Genomic DNA, 18,476 nt, shown 5'->3' with positions numbered 1-18,476 from the left:
ATTAGGTTTGGTAGAGATGTAGAGCTGGGTGTCATCCGCGTAGCAGTGAAAGTGAATGTGATGTTTCCTGAAGATATTACCAAGGGGGAGAAGATAGATTAGAAACAGCAAGGGGCCAAGGGCAGAACCCCGAGGAACACCTGAAGTGAGGGGAAAGGGGTGAGCTCTAAAACATTTGAGCTGGATAAACTGGGTGCGGTCAGAAAGATAGGAGCGGAACCAGGAGAGAGGGTTGCTGGTGATGCCAATGGAGGAGAGTCTGTCGAGGAGGATGGAGTGAGAGATGGTGTCAAAGGCTGCACTGAGGTCAAGCAGGAGGAGGATGGCGAGTGAACCGGAGTCGACAGAGAGAAGAAGGTCATTGCATATTTTGAGGAGGGCAGTTTCGGTACTATGGAGGGGACGGAAGCCAGATTGAAATTGTTCGTAGAGGTTATTGGAGGAAAGATGGGTGTGAAGTTGAGCAGCTACTGTTTTTTCTAGAAGTTTGGAGATGAACGGGAGGTTTGATATGGGACGAAAGTTATTCAAGTCGGAGGGATCAGAGCCAGGTTTCTTCAGTATGGGAGTGACAGCAGCAGTTTTGAGATGGGAGGGTACAATGCCAGTAGAGAGGGAAGTTTGAATAATGTTAGTGATGAGAGGGGAGAGGGCCGGGATAGAAGCTTTGACTAGAACAGTAGGGAGAGGGTCAAGTTGACAAGTAGAGGATTTGGACTTCTGGATTAAGATGGAGATTTGGTGGACAGATGGGGAGGTGAATGCAGAGAACAGGTGTGTAGGAACCGGGGAGAATGGAGAAGGAGGGTTGGGAGCAGATGAAGGGGTGAGCTGCTGGTGGATAAGTTGGATTTTGGATGTAAAAAATGAGGCCAGAGTATTACAAAAATCAGTGGAATAGAGATGTGAGGGAAGAGTGTCAGCAGGTTTGGTGAGTTTAGAAATGAGTGAAAAGAGTGATCTGGGGTTACCTTCATTGGAACTGATTAAACCAGAGTAGAAGATTGATTTGGCTTTGGATATTGAGTCCTTGTAATGGAGGAAGTGGGTAGTGTACATTTCTTTATGAATAGTGAGACCAGTTTTTCTGTATAATCTTTCAAGTTGACGGCCTTTTGATTTAAGTTGCCTGAGGGTAGGGGTAAACCAGGGTGCTGTTTGGTTGAAGGAGACAGTTCGGGTTTTGAGTGGGGCCAGGGTATTGAGAATGTTATAGAGGTTTGTATTGTAGTGTGTCAAAAACTCATCTGTTGTAGAAAGACAATCAGTACTGGGGAGGTTGTTGATAAGTGATTCTAAATTGTCCGGGTTAATGTCCTTGATTTTACGGAAATGTATAATGCGTTGTGGGTTGGATTTGACAAAGGACAGGTTAACATTGAATGAAAGCAATAGATGATCTGTGTATGGGAGGAGATCGGTTTTACAGTTTGTTGGTGATAATCCTATGCAGCAGATCAAGTCCAGAATATGTCCTTTACTGTGTGTGGGAAAGTTGACAAACTGTTGAAAACCAAAACTGTCCAGACAGGAGGTAAGGTCTTTGGTGAGTGAGTTATTGATATTGTCCATGTGTATATTAAAATCTCCTAAGAGAATCACATTTGGTGATAGTGTATACAGATGAGTGAGGAGTGTAGTAATGTCAGTGATAAAATGCTTGTTTGGTTTTGGTGGACGGTAAATAGTGGCAATCAGTGTGGGAGTTGATCCAGAGAACTGTATAACTGTAGCTTCAAAAGATAAAAAAGGCGCATTTACGGGTGAAAATTTCCAATTCTCGCGCAGAATCATCGCGAGGCCACCTCCCCTCCCAGTCGTGCGAGTCACAGCGTGATAAACAAAGCCCGGTTGAGTAGCTTCATTAAGAGTACCATAATCATTTAGTTGCTGCCAGGTCTCAGTCAGACACAGAATGTCAAACTCAGGGTCTGTCAGGAGGTCGTGGACAAACTGGCCCTTGCTCGTAAGGGAACGGATGTTCAGTAGGCCAACGTTGACAGCAGTGCAACTGCAAGCGACCGCGATGCTATCCGACCTCGGGACGCGTGTTAACACAGAGACATCCGCACGGCGTCCGGTGTTCTTCCGTGGGCGGCGAGCGGTGGACCAGAACGACCTGATGGAGCTGGAGTTGTCATATTGATAGTTTCGACGTGAGCCCCGGTGAGTGCACCTTCGCCGGGGCACGTAAAGGATGTCCGGGTGTTGGAGCAGAGCAGGCGGTGGTGGACCGTGTGGATTAAAATAGGGTTTGAACTCAGTGGCAGCATACTGGTGAAGCGCTTCCAATGGGTGGTGGAGAACAGACAGGACGAACCAGCAGAAAGCAAGCCACTCACAGCTGATCGACATAGCTGGACTGGAATAATAAAGTCAGGAAGCAGCGACAGGTAGCAGGTAAGTTAGCCGCTAGCCGCAACTCGACGGCAACTCAACACTCGATGACAGGCAATGACAGTTCGACCAATCGAGTGTGGATTGATCGTTGTTCACTCAGTGACCATAAAAGCAGGTCGACAAAAATATGTCAACTTTAAAAGATCAAAAAATTGACTTAAAAATCAAAAAATCACGGGGAGTAGCGGCGTCCAAAAATTCGCCAGCGTTCACTCCGGACGTCTTAAGGTTTTGTACAATGTGTGTGTGTGTATGTGTGTGTATGTGTGTGTGTGTGTTTATGAGCAGCAGACCTACCATGGATGTATTTTATTAGACAACGTATAATCATGAGTACATTGAAAACAGGAGAAAACATTAAAACCACAGATACCATGGCACTCATGACATTGTTGCCTTCTGTCAAACCCAAAATGATTTTAAAAATCCATTTATATTTTCAACATACAGTATATATCTGCAGGGACTAATGAAAACTGGTTTTCAATTCGGCCATGTCATGGTTGATCTGTTTGGGACCAGCAGGTGGCTCTGTAGGGCTCCTCCTACAGTGGCACACCTGTTGGTCATCATGTCATTCGTAGGTTCTCTGTTAAAAGGACTCCCGGCCCAACCACTCAGGGTCGGGTCATTGTTTGTGTTGCTGTCACTTCTTCTGTCGGTTAGTGTTTGTGCGTTACTGCCATGGGTTTTTGTTTGTTACTTTGGGTTCTTGTTGTTTTCAGGTCTTTGTTCTGGATTTACTTTTCTCAGTGTTTTGTTAATATAAATTGTCAAGTTCACACTGCTCCTCTCTCCTGCCTGCTTTTTGGGGTCCTTCACCACAGCGTTCGTGACAGGCCATAATGGAGCAACAATCGCCTTTTGCGATCTTAGAAGTGAAGGTCGAGTCTTGCCCACTAGCTGGAGGAAAAGCCATTCAAGATAGATGTAAAAATAGTATGAAACACAGTAAAAGGAAAACTAATTCAATAAAATGCTTTTTCATATACTGTCATCAAAACAACATTTTTATTTCTTAAATTCACATTTTGTATTGCAAAAAATTGTATTTCCTTGTCTAGAAACATTTTCAGCGGGGCAATTTAAATCACAAGTATACATTTTAAGTTAAACTTAAAAGGGTTGAGTGGTCCTTGAGCAAAGATAACTTGATTTGGAAAAAAAACTATCTATTGTAATGTACTTTTGAGAGCATTGTGCAGTTCTCAAAAGTCAAACTCAAGACTACATTGTGAAAAAGTTTGAATAACACTAGCGATATTATAGATATTCAATATACAGCATTAACTAATGCTGTATACTCTTAATTTTGAAGGCTGCTCCTACGAGCTGACAGAGGCTGTAATGTGCTTATCTTAATCTTCCTGTCATCCCTTCGTGAGAACGATATTTGTCAGTGTAGTTTATTAACTGTCAGGTCCATCAATTTGACATCTAGACATAAAACACAAGGAGGAGACAGGAGACTCAATTCTGGTACCAGGAGGGAAACGAGGAGAAGCGTTAGGTTTCAGTTCTCTGCACGGCACCCTAATGATCTCCCCCTTCACTCCCTCATTTATTGGGAAATCTACTACATACTGTAGGTGTGTCCAACCTAAAGGGTGGAGGCTGTTGAAGACACACTGAACTTGTTTGACTATGTGTGTGTATGTGAGTGTAAATTATGTACATGTGTGCAATTGTTACAAAAACATCACGTGGCAGCTGGTGTTGTTGGCTCCATCCACTGTCCAACCATGCTCCTGTTTAGTCTTAATACTTATCTCATCCCAACCACATCCTCGAAAAGGTGGTTGCGTTCCTAAACTGCCACACAGTGCACTAAGCATTCTTGATTATAAATGTGAGTATATAATGATTAAAAGCATTATATCTTTATTAAAAGCATAAGTGTGTCTAATTCTGCATTTACACAACAGATGCTACATGACATCAGTTAGTGTGATTGAAAGTGTATGACGACATTGTATTAATGTCATTTTAGTTTCAAAGGGATGACTTGTCAAAACGGTGCACATTTTCAGTTTACACTAATGAGGTGAATTCATTCTGTTTTCAATGTACAGAATATCATTAGCATTTAGCCCGTTATATTTAGCTTTGGAATACTGGTGCAATACACTTGACCAAAAGACACATTTACTATCACAAATTTGACAGCAGTTATGTTGACCTGGCAGTCATCCCTCTCAATAATAATTTCCAGTGGAGGACAGAAGGAGGAAGTGCTCTGGCCTCATTTGATGAGAGACATACAGTGAAAACGCTTAGCTTCCTCTCCATTAGGTCGCTCTATCACCACAGCTGTCGACCTCGCTTTCACACCTTCTGATTATCCGGGCCTGCTGTCGTCACCTGCCGACGTGAGCCATGTTTGTCGGAGGAAGCCGTTGACACGCTTCTTTTAGCCAGTGCTTTTGTAACTCATGATGACCACAGCATCATACGCAAAGAGATGCACAAGCATCGCTCAGGCAGACAATGGGTTTCATTCCGCCCTTGAGCAGATGATTTGCGGGCGCAGTATCGTTGAACCAACAGACGAACTGAAATTGTGTCATCAGGTAACTCTACGTGTCAAATTGAGGCCATCTTCCACTGCCTTGGGGCGAAGGAATTTGCTTCCTCTCGTGTTCCCTAATGATTGTTTTTTTCCAGGTCATAAGCGAGCAGCAGCATGACTTAGATCAGAGGTCCCCAACCGCCGGTCCGTGGACCTAATACCGGTCCGCCGGTCATTTGGTACTGGGCCGCAGAGAAAAAATAAATAACTTTGATTAATTCCGTTTTATTTATTTCGGAACACGAAAGAAGTTTTACTTTGAAAAATTACCCGAATTAATTCTCTGTCACATCCATCTGCGCAAAATGAGTAAAAAGAAAAATTCTGGAGATCGCAAATGACTTAAAAGTATGTTCGAGACAACAACTCTGCCGGTGTTCTGGATTAAAGTTATGGCTGAATACCCTGAGATCGCTACAACAGCACTGTGTGAAGCGGGGGGTGTTCTGCAGTGATGGCGACCAAAACAAAATTATGAAGTAGACTAGACATAAACCACACACTTCAGGTGTCATTGTCTCCTATTATCCCGAGATGGGACCGCCTGGTTGCAGAAAATCAAGCTCAGGGCTCTCACTGATTCAGCATTGTGGTGAGTCGTAATTTTCATGCACTTTGAATTTGCGTTGTATCTTATTTTGAAGTCACGTTTAAACATTACCATAGCGACCAGAGTGTTGCGGCCAGATTGGACGTTCGTCGTGTCAAGATTCGGGTTTATTATTATCTTTCGAAAACACCACAATTTTCATGCAGCTCATACCATATTATTTTGTGATATTTATCCGCCACACCTTAAAGGCCGGTTCCTGAAAATATAATATGTCATTCAACCGGACCGCGGGTCAAAAAAGGTTGGGGATCCCTGCCTGAGATCATCTTCCGTTATCCGATCATCTTGATGCACGAACCTGTCCATTGTTGGTCGAATTTGAAAGTGATACGTGACTCACAGGGAATGGTCTTGATTTTACAGTGACGGAGTGGGGACACAAAGTCATAAACATCCCCTATGGGTCCAATTTAAGGACCTTACAAGGTATGACTCATAAAAGCCATATTGGATAAGTGTTTTGTTTATGCTGGACTGTATTATCCGGTAATGTAATGTGAAGCATCGTGTGCTTGAGATGTTTTCACATATGAACCTTGGGACCCTTTGTCATAACTGGAATTGCACGTGAGCGAAAAAAAACCTTTTTGTGTTTTTCTTGAGACCGCTGCCCATGGAGATGCTCACACAACACTCGATCTCAGCTTTATCAGTTCCATATGAATATATGGCCATATCCGATGTTAGAAAAAAAACTCCCTTGAGCAGGTTGTGTTTTCTGTGTGTGTGTGCGTGTGTGTGTGTGTGGTGTGTGTGGTGTGTGTATGTGTTTGTTTGGGAGGTTTTTTTCTGTTGCAGATTCATTGACTAGTCTCAAATTGTGGATGAAAATTTTACCTTTTACAGTGCAATAAGAAAACTCTTTCTGGAGTGAAATTGGGTTTCAGCAAACAGTAAGCAATCGGGAGCAGAGTCAAACTCCAGTTAAAGAAATATTCTAAAACCTCAGGAAGGAGCATATCCCGAATTTGTGTTTGGATGTGTGCTAACAGATACAGTTTGTTTGTTTTGCTCAACTCAACTCTGTTCACCCTTTACAGTGTGTTTACGCAACCTGTGCAGTTGGACTATAAAGCACTTTACAGAACACATGAGATGGATTATTAACAATAATACAAACATAACAAATTATGTCACATTAACAAGTCATGTGTGGCAGGGTCACAGAGACAGTCCAAGGATGGAGTGAGGAATTAATCCAGTAAATCAGACGTGCTCTGCAAACCGCATTGACCCTACTGCTCTCACAGCAGCATTTGTGCTGGCTCCACACAAGCCACATATTTTTAACATTAGGAGTCTCCTGGCTCACGCTGGACTTTTTACAGAGGGAGCAACGCGTCACCCTGGATCAATCAAACCACTGCCTGCTTGGACCTGCTCCATCTGTGTGTGTGTGTGTGTGTGCGTGTGTGTGTGTGTGTGTGTGTGTGTGTGTGTGTGTAGGCTTGTTGGAGCCAAAACAGTGGTTCCTCAAACAATACCTGCCTTAATAAGATTATTTAATATTTGAAAATTGTCGGGAGGGGATATTCGGGGCTGAAATCGGGCCGATTATCCTACCATGTGAACCAGGCTTTACTAATGTAATTATAAAGTATGACTACAGTCACTCAATAGTAAAAAATTTCATCTGAATTTGTCCCAAAATTGGGACACTGCACCGCACTGGCTGCTCACACTCACACTGCGTGTCTGCTTAGCAATATGCTGACAAAAGATGTGTCTTAAACTATGCTAAGCTAAGTTTAGCGCTCTTGCATTTTATCACAAATAAGTTGTCATTTCCAACCTTTACATCTGAACATGATACCTTACCATGGAGTACCTACCAACCAGCAATACTACAGTAACTGCGTTGTAACTATAAATGGTAGCTCAAAAGTATGTTACCATACAGCTGAGTGATGAGATGGGTTGGGGACCGTTGTTCAAATCCCCCACACAAACGATAACATCCTTTGACAGGAACGGCCAACTGAAACACTTTGAATGGCCCATTGATATAATATAACTGAAAACAGTTTTTATCCTCTGCGAAGAACCACTAGTATAGTATATTACAGTGGTCCTCAACTAGAAATGCTGTAGGTCCACTTTTTTTTTTTTTTTAATAAGACCAAGGTCTGGTCCCATGCACGGCGGTCATGGGGAGCAGGGCTATATGCCCATTTAGTATGGTCAAGCCAAGCTTATACAAATCAAAACTCCTCACAACCAACCAATAATGGGGTGCATGAAAATAACAATTATTCACTTTGCCTGTACACAACAAATAATGAGAGGTATTGTGTTGAGGCACAGGAACTCTTTTATTTTGTTAAGTTGTGCCTGCTTAATAATAGAAATAGCCCTTTTAGGGAAATAAGACATTTTTACTTTAACTTTGTCAAACATTAGTTGTCTTTTTTTCCCTTAATTTAACAAAAACAAAATACTCATTTTACCAAAATAAATACTAAACATGAAAACAAAAATATCCTTTTAATTTGTACAATTCCCCTTTTCACATCCCCTCTGAAATCACTGAAAAATATATCAGAAGAGGAGTTAAGAACCATTTTAAATACTGACACAAGGGACCACAGGAATGTGCAGTGCTGTTGTTCCACTAAAGGTGAATGCAATGTCTGAGGCATGCAAATATTATTTGACGACGCCATTGGGATGTTCATTTACCATGTTGCGGTGTTCTGCTGTTAAACAGCTGCAAAGATCCCCGGATAGACGGAGCAAAACTGCACACAATCGAAACCTCCCGCGATTCGTCTTGTCTAATTGTCTGTGTGCGGCTCTCCTGGGCTGAAGCTGTGAGCACACTGTGGCGTCGCGCATGCGACTGTTTCCTGACACAATCATCCATTTTGAATGCGTGTGTATTGGGATAGACGCGTGCTGACGCTTATGTATGGGCACACCTTAAGTTCAGAGGAGCCAATCAGCGCATTGTATATGCTGACGCTTATGTATGGGCACACCTTAAGTTCAGAGGAGCCAATCAGCGCGTCGTTATCGCCGACATGCCCTGCTCAGCCAGGGTCTCCAGATCGTCAAACATTATACACACAAAGTCGCGCTGCTGCGGTCCTCTGCAATACATCTGTTAGTGCACGCAAAGAATACAACGGATAATTTTAACAAGCGATCGCGGTAATGTGCAGATTATAGTCCAAAAATATAAAATGTATAACGTAAAAGTCACTATATAATTTATTATTTTATACAATTTGCCGAGGGTCCGGACAGAGGAGGTCCGGACAGAGGAGGTCGGCGGTCCGGTCGTGGATCGTGGTCCGCCAGTTGAGGAAGACTGGTGTATGATATTAGTGCTACCCTGATGACCTGAGAAAGGTCCAGACGTCTTAATGCACAGCAATTCTTATACTTCCTCCTGACGGCCAAGATGTGCACACCGGAAAGAAAAGTACAATTTTATAAACTGTACAATAATACGGAGTGTTATTTTTCCTCTTTGAAATTCACATTGCAACATTTGTTGTTGTTTTTTGGAGGGGCGGGTGGAGGGTTGAGCAGCTTCGTGATTTCTATTTTTTGTTGTTTTTGTGTGTGACAGAATGAATGTATGAATGTGGCCTATATGTGTTCATCTGCTCGTTCACATACTGTAATTTGAATGATGTAATGTGATGAATGCGAGTGTATTTGTGACTTTTACTGAGGCGACAGCGCAGCGATATCAAGGATTCTAATCTGCGGCGAATTTAAACCATGAGAGGTAAACATTGTGAGTGTATGGATGCAGAAAGGGGCACTGTAAGATCAGGCTCTGTGGGGGAAGGGGGCGAAAAGTCATGTTCCAATACTGAGAAAAGAGTTTACGCATTGATGTCACTGTCCAACTATAAAAACATTTTTTTATGCCGATGACATACCCAGCTATTACAAGTCAGTACTGTACATCACCTGCATTTTTTTTTTGTCCACACATATGTTGCAAGTCTGTGCATTTCTTCATAAATGTATTTTCTTGAGTAGAAAAAACATGTCTAATTTTCACTCATCTGCCATGTTCATTTTGTTGGGTGATTTCAGACACATCATTGTGTCCAGACATTTTGTTCAGTTTCAAGTGTTTTAATGAATAGATTTCAATAATTAATCCTAAATGTGTGTCCTGCATTTCTTCTATAGTGTGTGCGTGTTGCCAAGCTGTGGTTCAGGGGGGTCCAGATGGCAGGCATAAGGGGCCCGGCCTGCACTGGAGTCTGGCTCTAGAGTCCACCGAGGGCTCCCACTTTAACTGGACACATTCCACAGGTGTGTCTTTTGGAGGGAAAATGAATGTTGGTTGCTGTGATGGACTAACAAGAAAGTCGTTATGCATTTCTTTGTCTGAGCCAAGTTTTAAGCTACATACTATATTAGACAACACTGAAGATCGAATTCAATAAAGGATTAGGGTATGTGGCACTAACCAATAAAAACAGAGCGAACAGAGTACATCTAATTCACAAAGCATGTGCAGATGCTGAAATGCGTCACAAACTGAGATACCAAACAGAATGCGTCTCGGTGTGCCAGTGGTATTTGCACATATTTAAATGAGGTAATATGCACATATTTAGCTGAGAAATTGCACAGAATTTTTTTTTTTAAAAATCCTTGTCTCACCCCTCGGGTGGTGTCCGTCCCTCATTCACCTCGGGTCCTCTACCAGAGGCCAGGAAGCTTGAGGGTTCTGCGCAGTATCCTTGCTGTTCCCAGCACTGCGCTTTTCTGGACTGAGATGTCCGATGTTGTTCCCGGGATCTGTTGCAACCACTCATCTAGTTTGGGGGTCACTGCCCCGAGTGCTCCGACCACCACAGGCACGACTGTCACCTTTACCTTCCAGGCTCTCTCCAGCTCCTCTCTGAGCCCTTGGTATTTCTCGAGTTTCTCGTGTTCCTTCTTTCTGATGTTTCCATCACTTGGGACCGCTGCATCCACTACACCGGCTTTCACCGGCTATATATATGTATATGTCAGTCTGGAATATATATATATATATATATATATATTCCAGACTGACAAGATGGTAAGATGGTAATGGTGAACCAACCAGATATCGTGATCATAGATAAAGGGCAGAGGAAAGCCGTTGTCGTGGATGTAGCGGTCCCAAGTGATGGAAACATCAGAAAGAAGGAACACGAGAAACTCGAGAAATACCAAGGGCTCAGAGAGGAGCTGGAGAGAGCCTGGAAGGTAAAGGTGACAGTCGTGCCTGTGGTGGTCGGAGCACTCGGGGCAGTAACCCCCAAACTAGATGAGTGGTTGCAACAGATCCCGGGAACAACATCGGACATCTCAGTCCAGAAATGTGCAGTGCTGGGAACAGCAAGGATACTGCGCAGAACCCTCAAGCTTCCTGGCCTCTGGTAGAGGACCCGAGCTGAATGAGGGACGGACACCACCCGAGGGGGGGTGAGACGAGGAATTATATATATATATATATATATATATTAGAATTGTCAAACGATTAAAATATTTCATCTAATTAAAAATGCAACTGTCATAATTAACTCAAATTCACTAAAAAATTAATTGTGATTGCTCACACATTTTTTATAATTTCTGAATTTCCTTTTATATTTTTTGTCCTATTTTTCCCCCATTTTAATGCTCTCGTCAATATGAAATCATGAATCAGTTTTCTATATGCAAAATGCAAATATTTACTGAAATAACAATTTCGATTTTCAATTATACATGAACATTTTTCACTTGGAGCAGTTATTCATACATAATCTCTCACACAATATTACTGACCATCAACAACAGTGTAAATAAAATTTTGTCACACAACAGCTGCTTTAACAGCTCTTCTTATGGAATCAAAACAGAGCAATATAACATTATAAAGTGCACATCCAAGGTAAACTAGTAGTCAGCCTATAGTGGATTAAAGCCATGGTTGCAGACTTTGTTTTTCTCAAGTTTGCTTTGAACACAGCAGTCAGGCTATGTTGATTCTGTTGGTCCTTTTTGCACTGAAGTCTCTCTACGGTTTTGTGTGGACATCATTTCGGATGACTACACTTGGTTCGATGACAACACTGGAGACGTTTTATTTTCGCTAGGTCGCTACCACTGCACCGATGAACTTTCATTGTCATGTCACCGCCTCAGACGAATGCAGAGAAGCTCCACCCGCTCTATTTATATGGACACGGAACACTGTAACCTTCCACACACAATAGTTCCAAACAAGTAACAATCGCGTCAGTGGCATACATCGTATACCTGTATGATACAGGTAACTTTGGTCTTGTCAGTGGAGCAATCTGGCAACTTTTTAAAAGTAAACTTTCCATTCATAAACTCTTTAAGTATCCGTTTTCGGTGTCTCGCGCTGCTGTGGCTGGCAAAACAGACATGGGCTGCACTTCTGCAGCGCGCTTGTTGTTTTGTTTCTGGTGTATTTATAGAGCAACGTAACATCCGCTGTGACGTGTGCCGCGTTAATCTCGCGAGAAAAAAATTAATCCCGTTAAAATTTAAATTAATGCCAATAAAAACGCGCTAAACTGACAGCTCTAATATATATATATAGCCACACACTGACCCATTACTTGGATCAATTTGACCCAACTTTCAAGGTTCTTTCGTCCTAAAAAAAAGCCCAAACGTTTAACGTTTTTTTCCCACCTGTTTTAAGAGTGTTGGATTAAAACTGAAATAAATTGAGGAATGTTTAGCCACAATTGGAACTCTGTTTTGTTCTCAGGACGTGTGCCCATGAGGTCGTCACCACTGGTCCTGGTCCTCTTGATCGGCGTTCAGGCTGTACTGAACATGGGAGGTGGACTGGCCCAAAGCGCCGGGCTAGCCAACCGCAAAGCGGGACAGCAGACAATAGCCAATCACCAAGTTGGACAGCAGCAACATACCCTGGCTGTGGCTGGAGACCAGCACGCCGAACTTCACAGGACCAGTCATCACAGGACCAAGAGGCGTCATCGAGGAGCCTCGCACATGCCTGACCCCTCCATCCCGGTGGTGGACCCCAAGCTATTCTCCAAGAGACGATATCGTTCCTCGCCACGCGTTGTCTTCAGCGAGGTGACACCCTCGCATGACGCCCTGGAAGCTGAAGGCTATGACACTGAAGGAGTGAGGGGGCTACGGGTGAGGCGCAGAGCGGGCTCGCATACCATGCACAGAGGAGAGTACTCGGTGTGCGATAGCATTAACACCTGGGTAGGCAACATGACCCAGGCCACAGACATCGCTGGGAATGAGGTGACCGTGTTGCCCAATGTCACAATCAACAACGTTGTGAAGAAGCAGTTCTTCTACGAGACCACCTGCCGAACCCCAATGCACAGGGGCTCCAGAGCAAGGGTGGGGGGACGAGGCGGCAAGCAGGGCTCCAAATCGGGCACCGCCGGCTGTCTCGGCATCGACAGTCGCCACTGGAACTCCTATTGCACCAACACACACATATTCGTAAGCGCCCTCACTATCTACAAGGAACGGACAGCCTGGCGCTTCATTCGCATCAACGCCGCATGTGTGTGTGTTCTCAGCAGGAAGTCTTGGGCGGGGCGGCTCATACACTGATTAGGAAGGATGGGCTCTGCCCGCAAAGCTATGAAACTAGCACACAGTTCTCCCTGACGACCACTACAGCTTCATTGCCAATACTGTATTCCTTTTTCCAGCGTACAGACACACACACAAACACACACACACACACACATGCACACGCACACTCACACTCACACTCACACTTTCTGGACCTCATCGTTCCAGCCCCATGGCAATCCCGCCCCTCACCCTACCTCAGCCCGAGAAGTCCTGGTCTGGACTGCATATTATATTTATGGTTTATACAGTGAAATATGAAATTATATAATATGTGTGAGTGTGTGTGTGTTTGTGTGTGTGTTTGTGCGTGTAGACACACAAAATGAACTCAAGCTTTTATTGTTGTCATTGTTGTGTTGTTGTTCTTATTGTTATTTATTCAACACATCTGTACTTGCCTGGTTTGTTTTGTCGATTTGAAATATGCACATTCAGAATTTTTACATGAATGATGGATAAAAAGAAATGACCAAGTCTACTGTTGTGTTATTGACTTCCTGTGCTCCTTTTTTCACTCTGCTAAGGTTGCTGTTCAATAAAAATGTCTGGATGCAAGCTATGTAAACTCATTCGTATATTTTCAACTGTTTAATGATGCAGTATACTGAGACAATGTCGAATTTTGTTCCAGCCACTTAGCATCAAAATGATATGCCAATGTGTGGTTTCCAAATTTTAAGATTCCATCCCTTAGAGTTGCTAAAATTGTCTCAAGATTGAACTTTGAATCAGCAGTAAGATCACACGCTTTTCTCCGTTGGAGAAAAGACATAACAATAACAACAAAAAGTTTGGACTGTATGGGGCCACCAACAGTTTCCTCAAGTCAGGTATTAGGAAGTGACTTTGAAAAGGGTCCCTTTGGATTGATGACATTTTCAAGAATCGTCCTCACCTCTGTCCATAAATCAATTCCCTTGTTAAATAGAAGTAGACACCAACTGAAAGGAGCACCCATTCCCCAAAAGAAGTGTTATGAGATATAAATTGTACAGTATGTGCAAACTATGTTCAGGCAATAAAACTGGTGACACTGGCATCACTCTTCAAGAATCCAGTGGACTCATTTGGCACAGAAGCATTGCCACTTGGTACGGCATGCAGAAGAGCAGCAAGTAGACCAGAATTTAGACCCGCTAAAAGTGAATCGAAGTTGTGGCACATGTGGTGTAACTCCATCTTGGTGGTTTTGATGGAGGCGCAGGCAGACAGATTCTGAGCTTCGTGGGTGTGTGTGGTGAATGTCATTATATTTCAATCTTAAAGCGTACGGCAATCACAAACAGGCAAACACGCCGGCTGTGTTCCTCCCCACAACGGCGCAAATGCCCCTTTCTATCTGTGCACATCTACAAAAGTAACAAAACACAGAAAAATCCACATATGCGCACAATCACACTGAACTTTGCCGTCCACTTCAGCTGGACATGAAAATAGAAATTGAAACATTAGATGAAAACGTAAACTGATTTTTCAGTACTCCCAATTGGAGGAAAATACAGCAGAAGACGTCACTGAGGTGTGAAAGATGCACACACATACCCTTAGATGATATTTTTATTCTCTAAAACAGTGCTGCATGATTATTGGGCCGGGGCATCCATTTTATTTTGCCACAGCCGGTCGGTGAAGGCCCTCGCTATCGAGGAATGCGGCCCCCAGGACAAGGCGACGGCTCCTGGTGCTTGTGTCTCCGATGACTGTAGAGGCCCAGTCTTCCCCGAAAGCCCCGCCCGCAGGATTGACAGAAGTGGGTTGGGGGGCCGGGCGGTTGCCGGGCCCTCTCCTTCCTCCGCGCTCGCCGGTCCTCCTCCGCAGCGACGCGTCGAGTCTCGAGGACCTGGACCCCGCCCCGCACAGCCCCACGCCAGGCCGCCCGATCCGCGGCCAGGTCAGCCCACTGTGCCGGGGGAATCCGGCACCGCTGAAGATGACCCTTTAGCTGGTCTTTGAATCGTCTTTTCGGGCCACCGCGGGGACGGGTGCCCTCCAGCAACTCCGCGTAGAGGAGCTGCTTCGGGAGACGGTCGTCGCTCATTCGCTGCACGTGGCCGGCCCACCGCAGTTGGGCCAGGGTGATCATGGCCTCGATACTCGTGAGGCCAGCCCGGGTGAGGATCTCATTATTAGTCACTCTCTCCTCCCAGGAAACGTTGAGGAGAGATCGGAGTCGTCCTTGGTGGAACCTCTCGAGCCTCTTGATGCTGCTCCGATAGAGGGTCCAACATTCGGCGCCATAGAGAAGGGTCGGGAGGACGACAGACTTATACACCATGATCTTCGTGTTGGTGGAAATGGCGTGATTCCTGAAGACCCGACGACCGAGGCGTCCAAAGGCTGTGTGGGCTGCCTGCATACGGTAAGTGAGGTCCTCCGTGAGGCCGGCGTCCTCCTGGATAATACTGCCCAGGTAAGGGAACGCCGAGACCTGCTCGATGGGTTCGTCGTCTATGGAGATTTGGGGTGGACGATGGTTCAGGTGGAGGGTCTTTGTCTTTTTGGTGTTGACGGAGAGGCCAAAGGTCCTGTACGCCACGGCGAAGCCGTCCGCGATGAGCTGGAGGCCCCCGGAGGAGTTGGAGACCGCAGCATTGTCATCAGCGTACTGGAGTTCGCTGACGGTCGTGACCATGGTCCCCCGCCTGCTCCTCAAACGGCTGAGGTTGAAGAGCGACCCTTCAGTTTGGTAGCGTAGAGTGATTCCGTGCTCCTGGACAGGGGTGACGTGGTGGATGAGTGCGGCGATGTAGAGGCAGAACAACGTCGGCGCCACCGTGCAGCCCTGTTTGACTCCGGTCCGAACCGGGAATGGGGGAGTCATTTCGCCCTGAGTCAGGACGCAACCCTTCATGCCGTCATAAAACATCCGGATGAGGGATATGAATTTGGGGGGGCAGCCTTGACGTTCCAGCACTTTCCAGAGTGCTGCTCGGGGCACAGAATCAAACGCTTTGGCCAGATCATAAAAGATGGCGTGGAACTCCCTCCGCTGCTCCCGGCACTTCTCCAGGAGCTGTCTGGCGCAGAACACCATGTCCGGGGTTCCCCTTCCTGGACGGAAGCCCGCCTGGGACTCCGGAAGAACCCGCTCAGCGAGACAGGTGAGTCGGTCGGCCAGTATACGACAGATGAGTTTTCCAGCAGTTGACAGCAGCGAAATTCCACGATAGTTTCCACAGTCGAGTTTGTCGCCCTTCTTGAATATCGTGACGATGACGGAGTCCTTCAGTTCCCCAGGCACCGTCTCCTCGATCCAGCATTGAAGGATGAAGGTGTGGAGGCGGGTGAGGAGATGTGCACCCCCAGCTTGTAAAAGTTCTACGGGGATGTCGTCGACTCCAGCAGCTTTGTTCTTCTTCATCCTCCTCAGGGCTCCGGAGATCTCCCGGAGAGTCGGCAGCTCCGTCATCCAGTGTTGCACGGGGAGCTGGGGGACAGGATCGAGGAAGCCGTCTATTGCGCATGTCGGACGGTTCAGGAGCTCCATGAAATGCTCCTTCCATCGCTGGTGAGTATCCTCCTTTTCCTGCAGGATGGTGCCGTCCTTTGCCTTCACAGCCATTGGAGGACTGTGAGCCGGACCGATGATCTTCCTCGTTGCTTCGAAGAAGGATCTGGTATCGTGACGGTCAGCGGAACTCTGCATTTGGTGGGCAAAGTTGACCCACCATTGACTGGCTCTTGGCTGTCCGGTAGGCTTCTTCAAGTCTCTTGGAGGAAACGCAGTTCTGCCATGCAATGCGAGCCTCTCTCTTTCTTGAAATCAGTGGCTCAATTTCTTCCAGGTTTTCGGCAAACCAGTCGGGATTTCTCCTCTTCTGGACACCGAGGACCTCTTCCGCGGATTTGGTGAGCGCAGTTTTCAAGTGCTCCCAGTCTGAGTGGACAGTGGCAGGAAGGGTCCGAGGTTGAGTGTCCAGTTTGTCCGCGAGGGACGTCTGGTACTGTTCGAGGACTTGGGGATTCCTCAGCAGCCCAACATTGAAACGTATCCTCTTGGGGATCTTCCTTCTTTTCGCAGGCGCGATCTTCAGCCTAAGTCTTGAGGCTACCAGCCTGTGATCGGACCATCCGTCATCCATGGAGCGGATGGCCCTCGTGACCATGACGTCGGATCGGTCGCAGATTCGGGTAAGGACGTAATCGATCAGGTGCCAGTGGCCGGATCTTGGATGTTGCCAGGTGGTCTTGTGCTTGTTGGCCATCCGAAACAGTGTGTTGGTTATAACCATCTCCGTCTCTGCGCAGAGACCAAGGAGTAGTTCTCCATTTTCGTTGCAGTTGCCAACGCCTTCCTTCCCCAGAGTCCCTCCCCAAAGCTGATGGTCCCGGCCCACCCGCGCATTGAAATCCCCCAGAACCAAGAGCTTATCCCGGGGGTTGACGCGGAGGATCAGGCCACGCAGCGCGGCATAGAAGGACTCCTTCGCCTCCTCCGAGGCGTCCAGGGTAGGTGCGTAGGCGCTGATGATGACAAGGGATTGGGATTGACACAGAGGTAGGGTGATGGACATGAGTCTCTCAGAAGTTCTTACGGGGATGATGTTGTGATCCCTAACCAGACGTGACTTAACGCAGAACCCTACACCGTGAATTCTTCTCTCCTCCACAGCTCGTCCGCTCCAGAAGAAGGTGTACCCGTGCCGAGGCTCCTCGAGCTGCCCGGCACCAGGGAGACGGGTCTCGGAGAGGGCCACAATGTCCAGGCCGAGCTTCTGAATCTCAAGGGCGATGAGGGCAGTCCTGCGCTCCGGTCTCTTTGCTCTTGCATTGTCCATCAGGGTTCGTACATTCCAAGCGCCGATTTCCAGGAAAGCAGTCCGGTTTTTATATTTGTATTTGTTTCGCCCGCATAAAGGATGAATCTGCCGGAGGCGGGTCTCCAGCCGATCGATGGCGGTGATGGGCGTGTTTAGGCCGCCTTTTATTGGCCCTTCCTCGGATTGAGGGGAGCAGCGCTGCGACTAGAGAGTCCTGCTCCGCCACCGTGGTCGCTGCCTCTCCCCTGCACCATCACCAGTTCGCAAGGGGAGCGACCATCGTGCCACGGCCGCCGACGTGTGGTTGTGGAGCTAGGGACGTGGGCCCTCATCTGAGCCTGTCCCCGACACCCCGCGCCATCGCCGCCGGACTTCTTGAGGTTGGGGGATCGGGAGAGGGGGGAAACGGGTTGATGGGGCAGAGGGGAGGGGAAGAGGGGGGGGGGGGGGGAGAATCGCCATCCTGGGGGCTATGTAGCGTGAGGGAGGGGGACGGGTCGCAACCCCGCCCCCGCACTTCGACCCCGTGGCCAGGGTCCAC

The 18,476-nt window shown here is 46.4% G+C and overlaps 1 protein-coding gene across 1 annotated transcript in view; it reads left to right on the top strand.

Annotated features, from left to right (window-relative positions):
• The window catches only part of ngfa (nerve growth factor a (beta polypeptide)), a 30,262-nt gene extending 16,532 nt beyond the window's left edge, over positions 1 to 13,730 (top strand). Inside the window, exons 2-3 of the mRNA XM_086130613.1 lie at positions 9,735 to 9,860; positions 12,313 to 13,730. Of these exons, the coding sequence (XP_085986739.1) occupies positions 12,324 to 13,148 (825 nt within the window). The 5' untranslated portion in view covers positions 9,735 to 9,860; positions 12,313 to 12,323 and the 3' untranslated portion in view covers positions 13,149 to 13,730. The remainder of the gene's footprint in view (positions 1 to 9,734; positions 9,861 to 12,312) is intronic.
• Positions 13,731 to 18,476: the final 4,746 nt, after the last annotated feature.

This window comes from Hippocampus guttulatus, chromosome 1 (assembly GCF_054856545.1).
Source record: "Hippocampus guttulatus isolate MCC_2025c chromosome 1, RoL_Hgut_1.0, whole genome shotgun sequence".
In the NCBI taxonomy this organism is placed as follows: domain Eukaryota; kingdom Metazoa; phylum Chordata; class Actinopteri; order Syngnathiformes; family Syngnathidae; genus Hippocampus; species Hippocampus guttulatus.
This window is presented reverse-complemented; position numbering and strand designations above follow the sequence as displayed.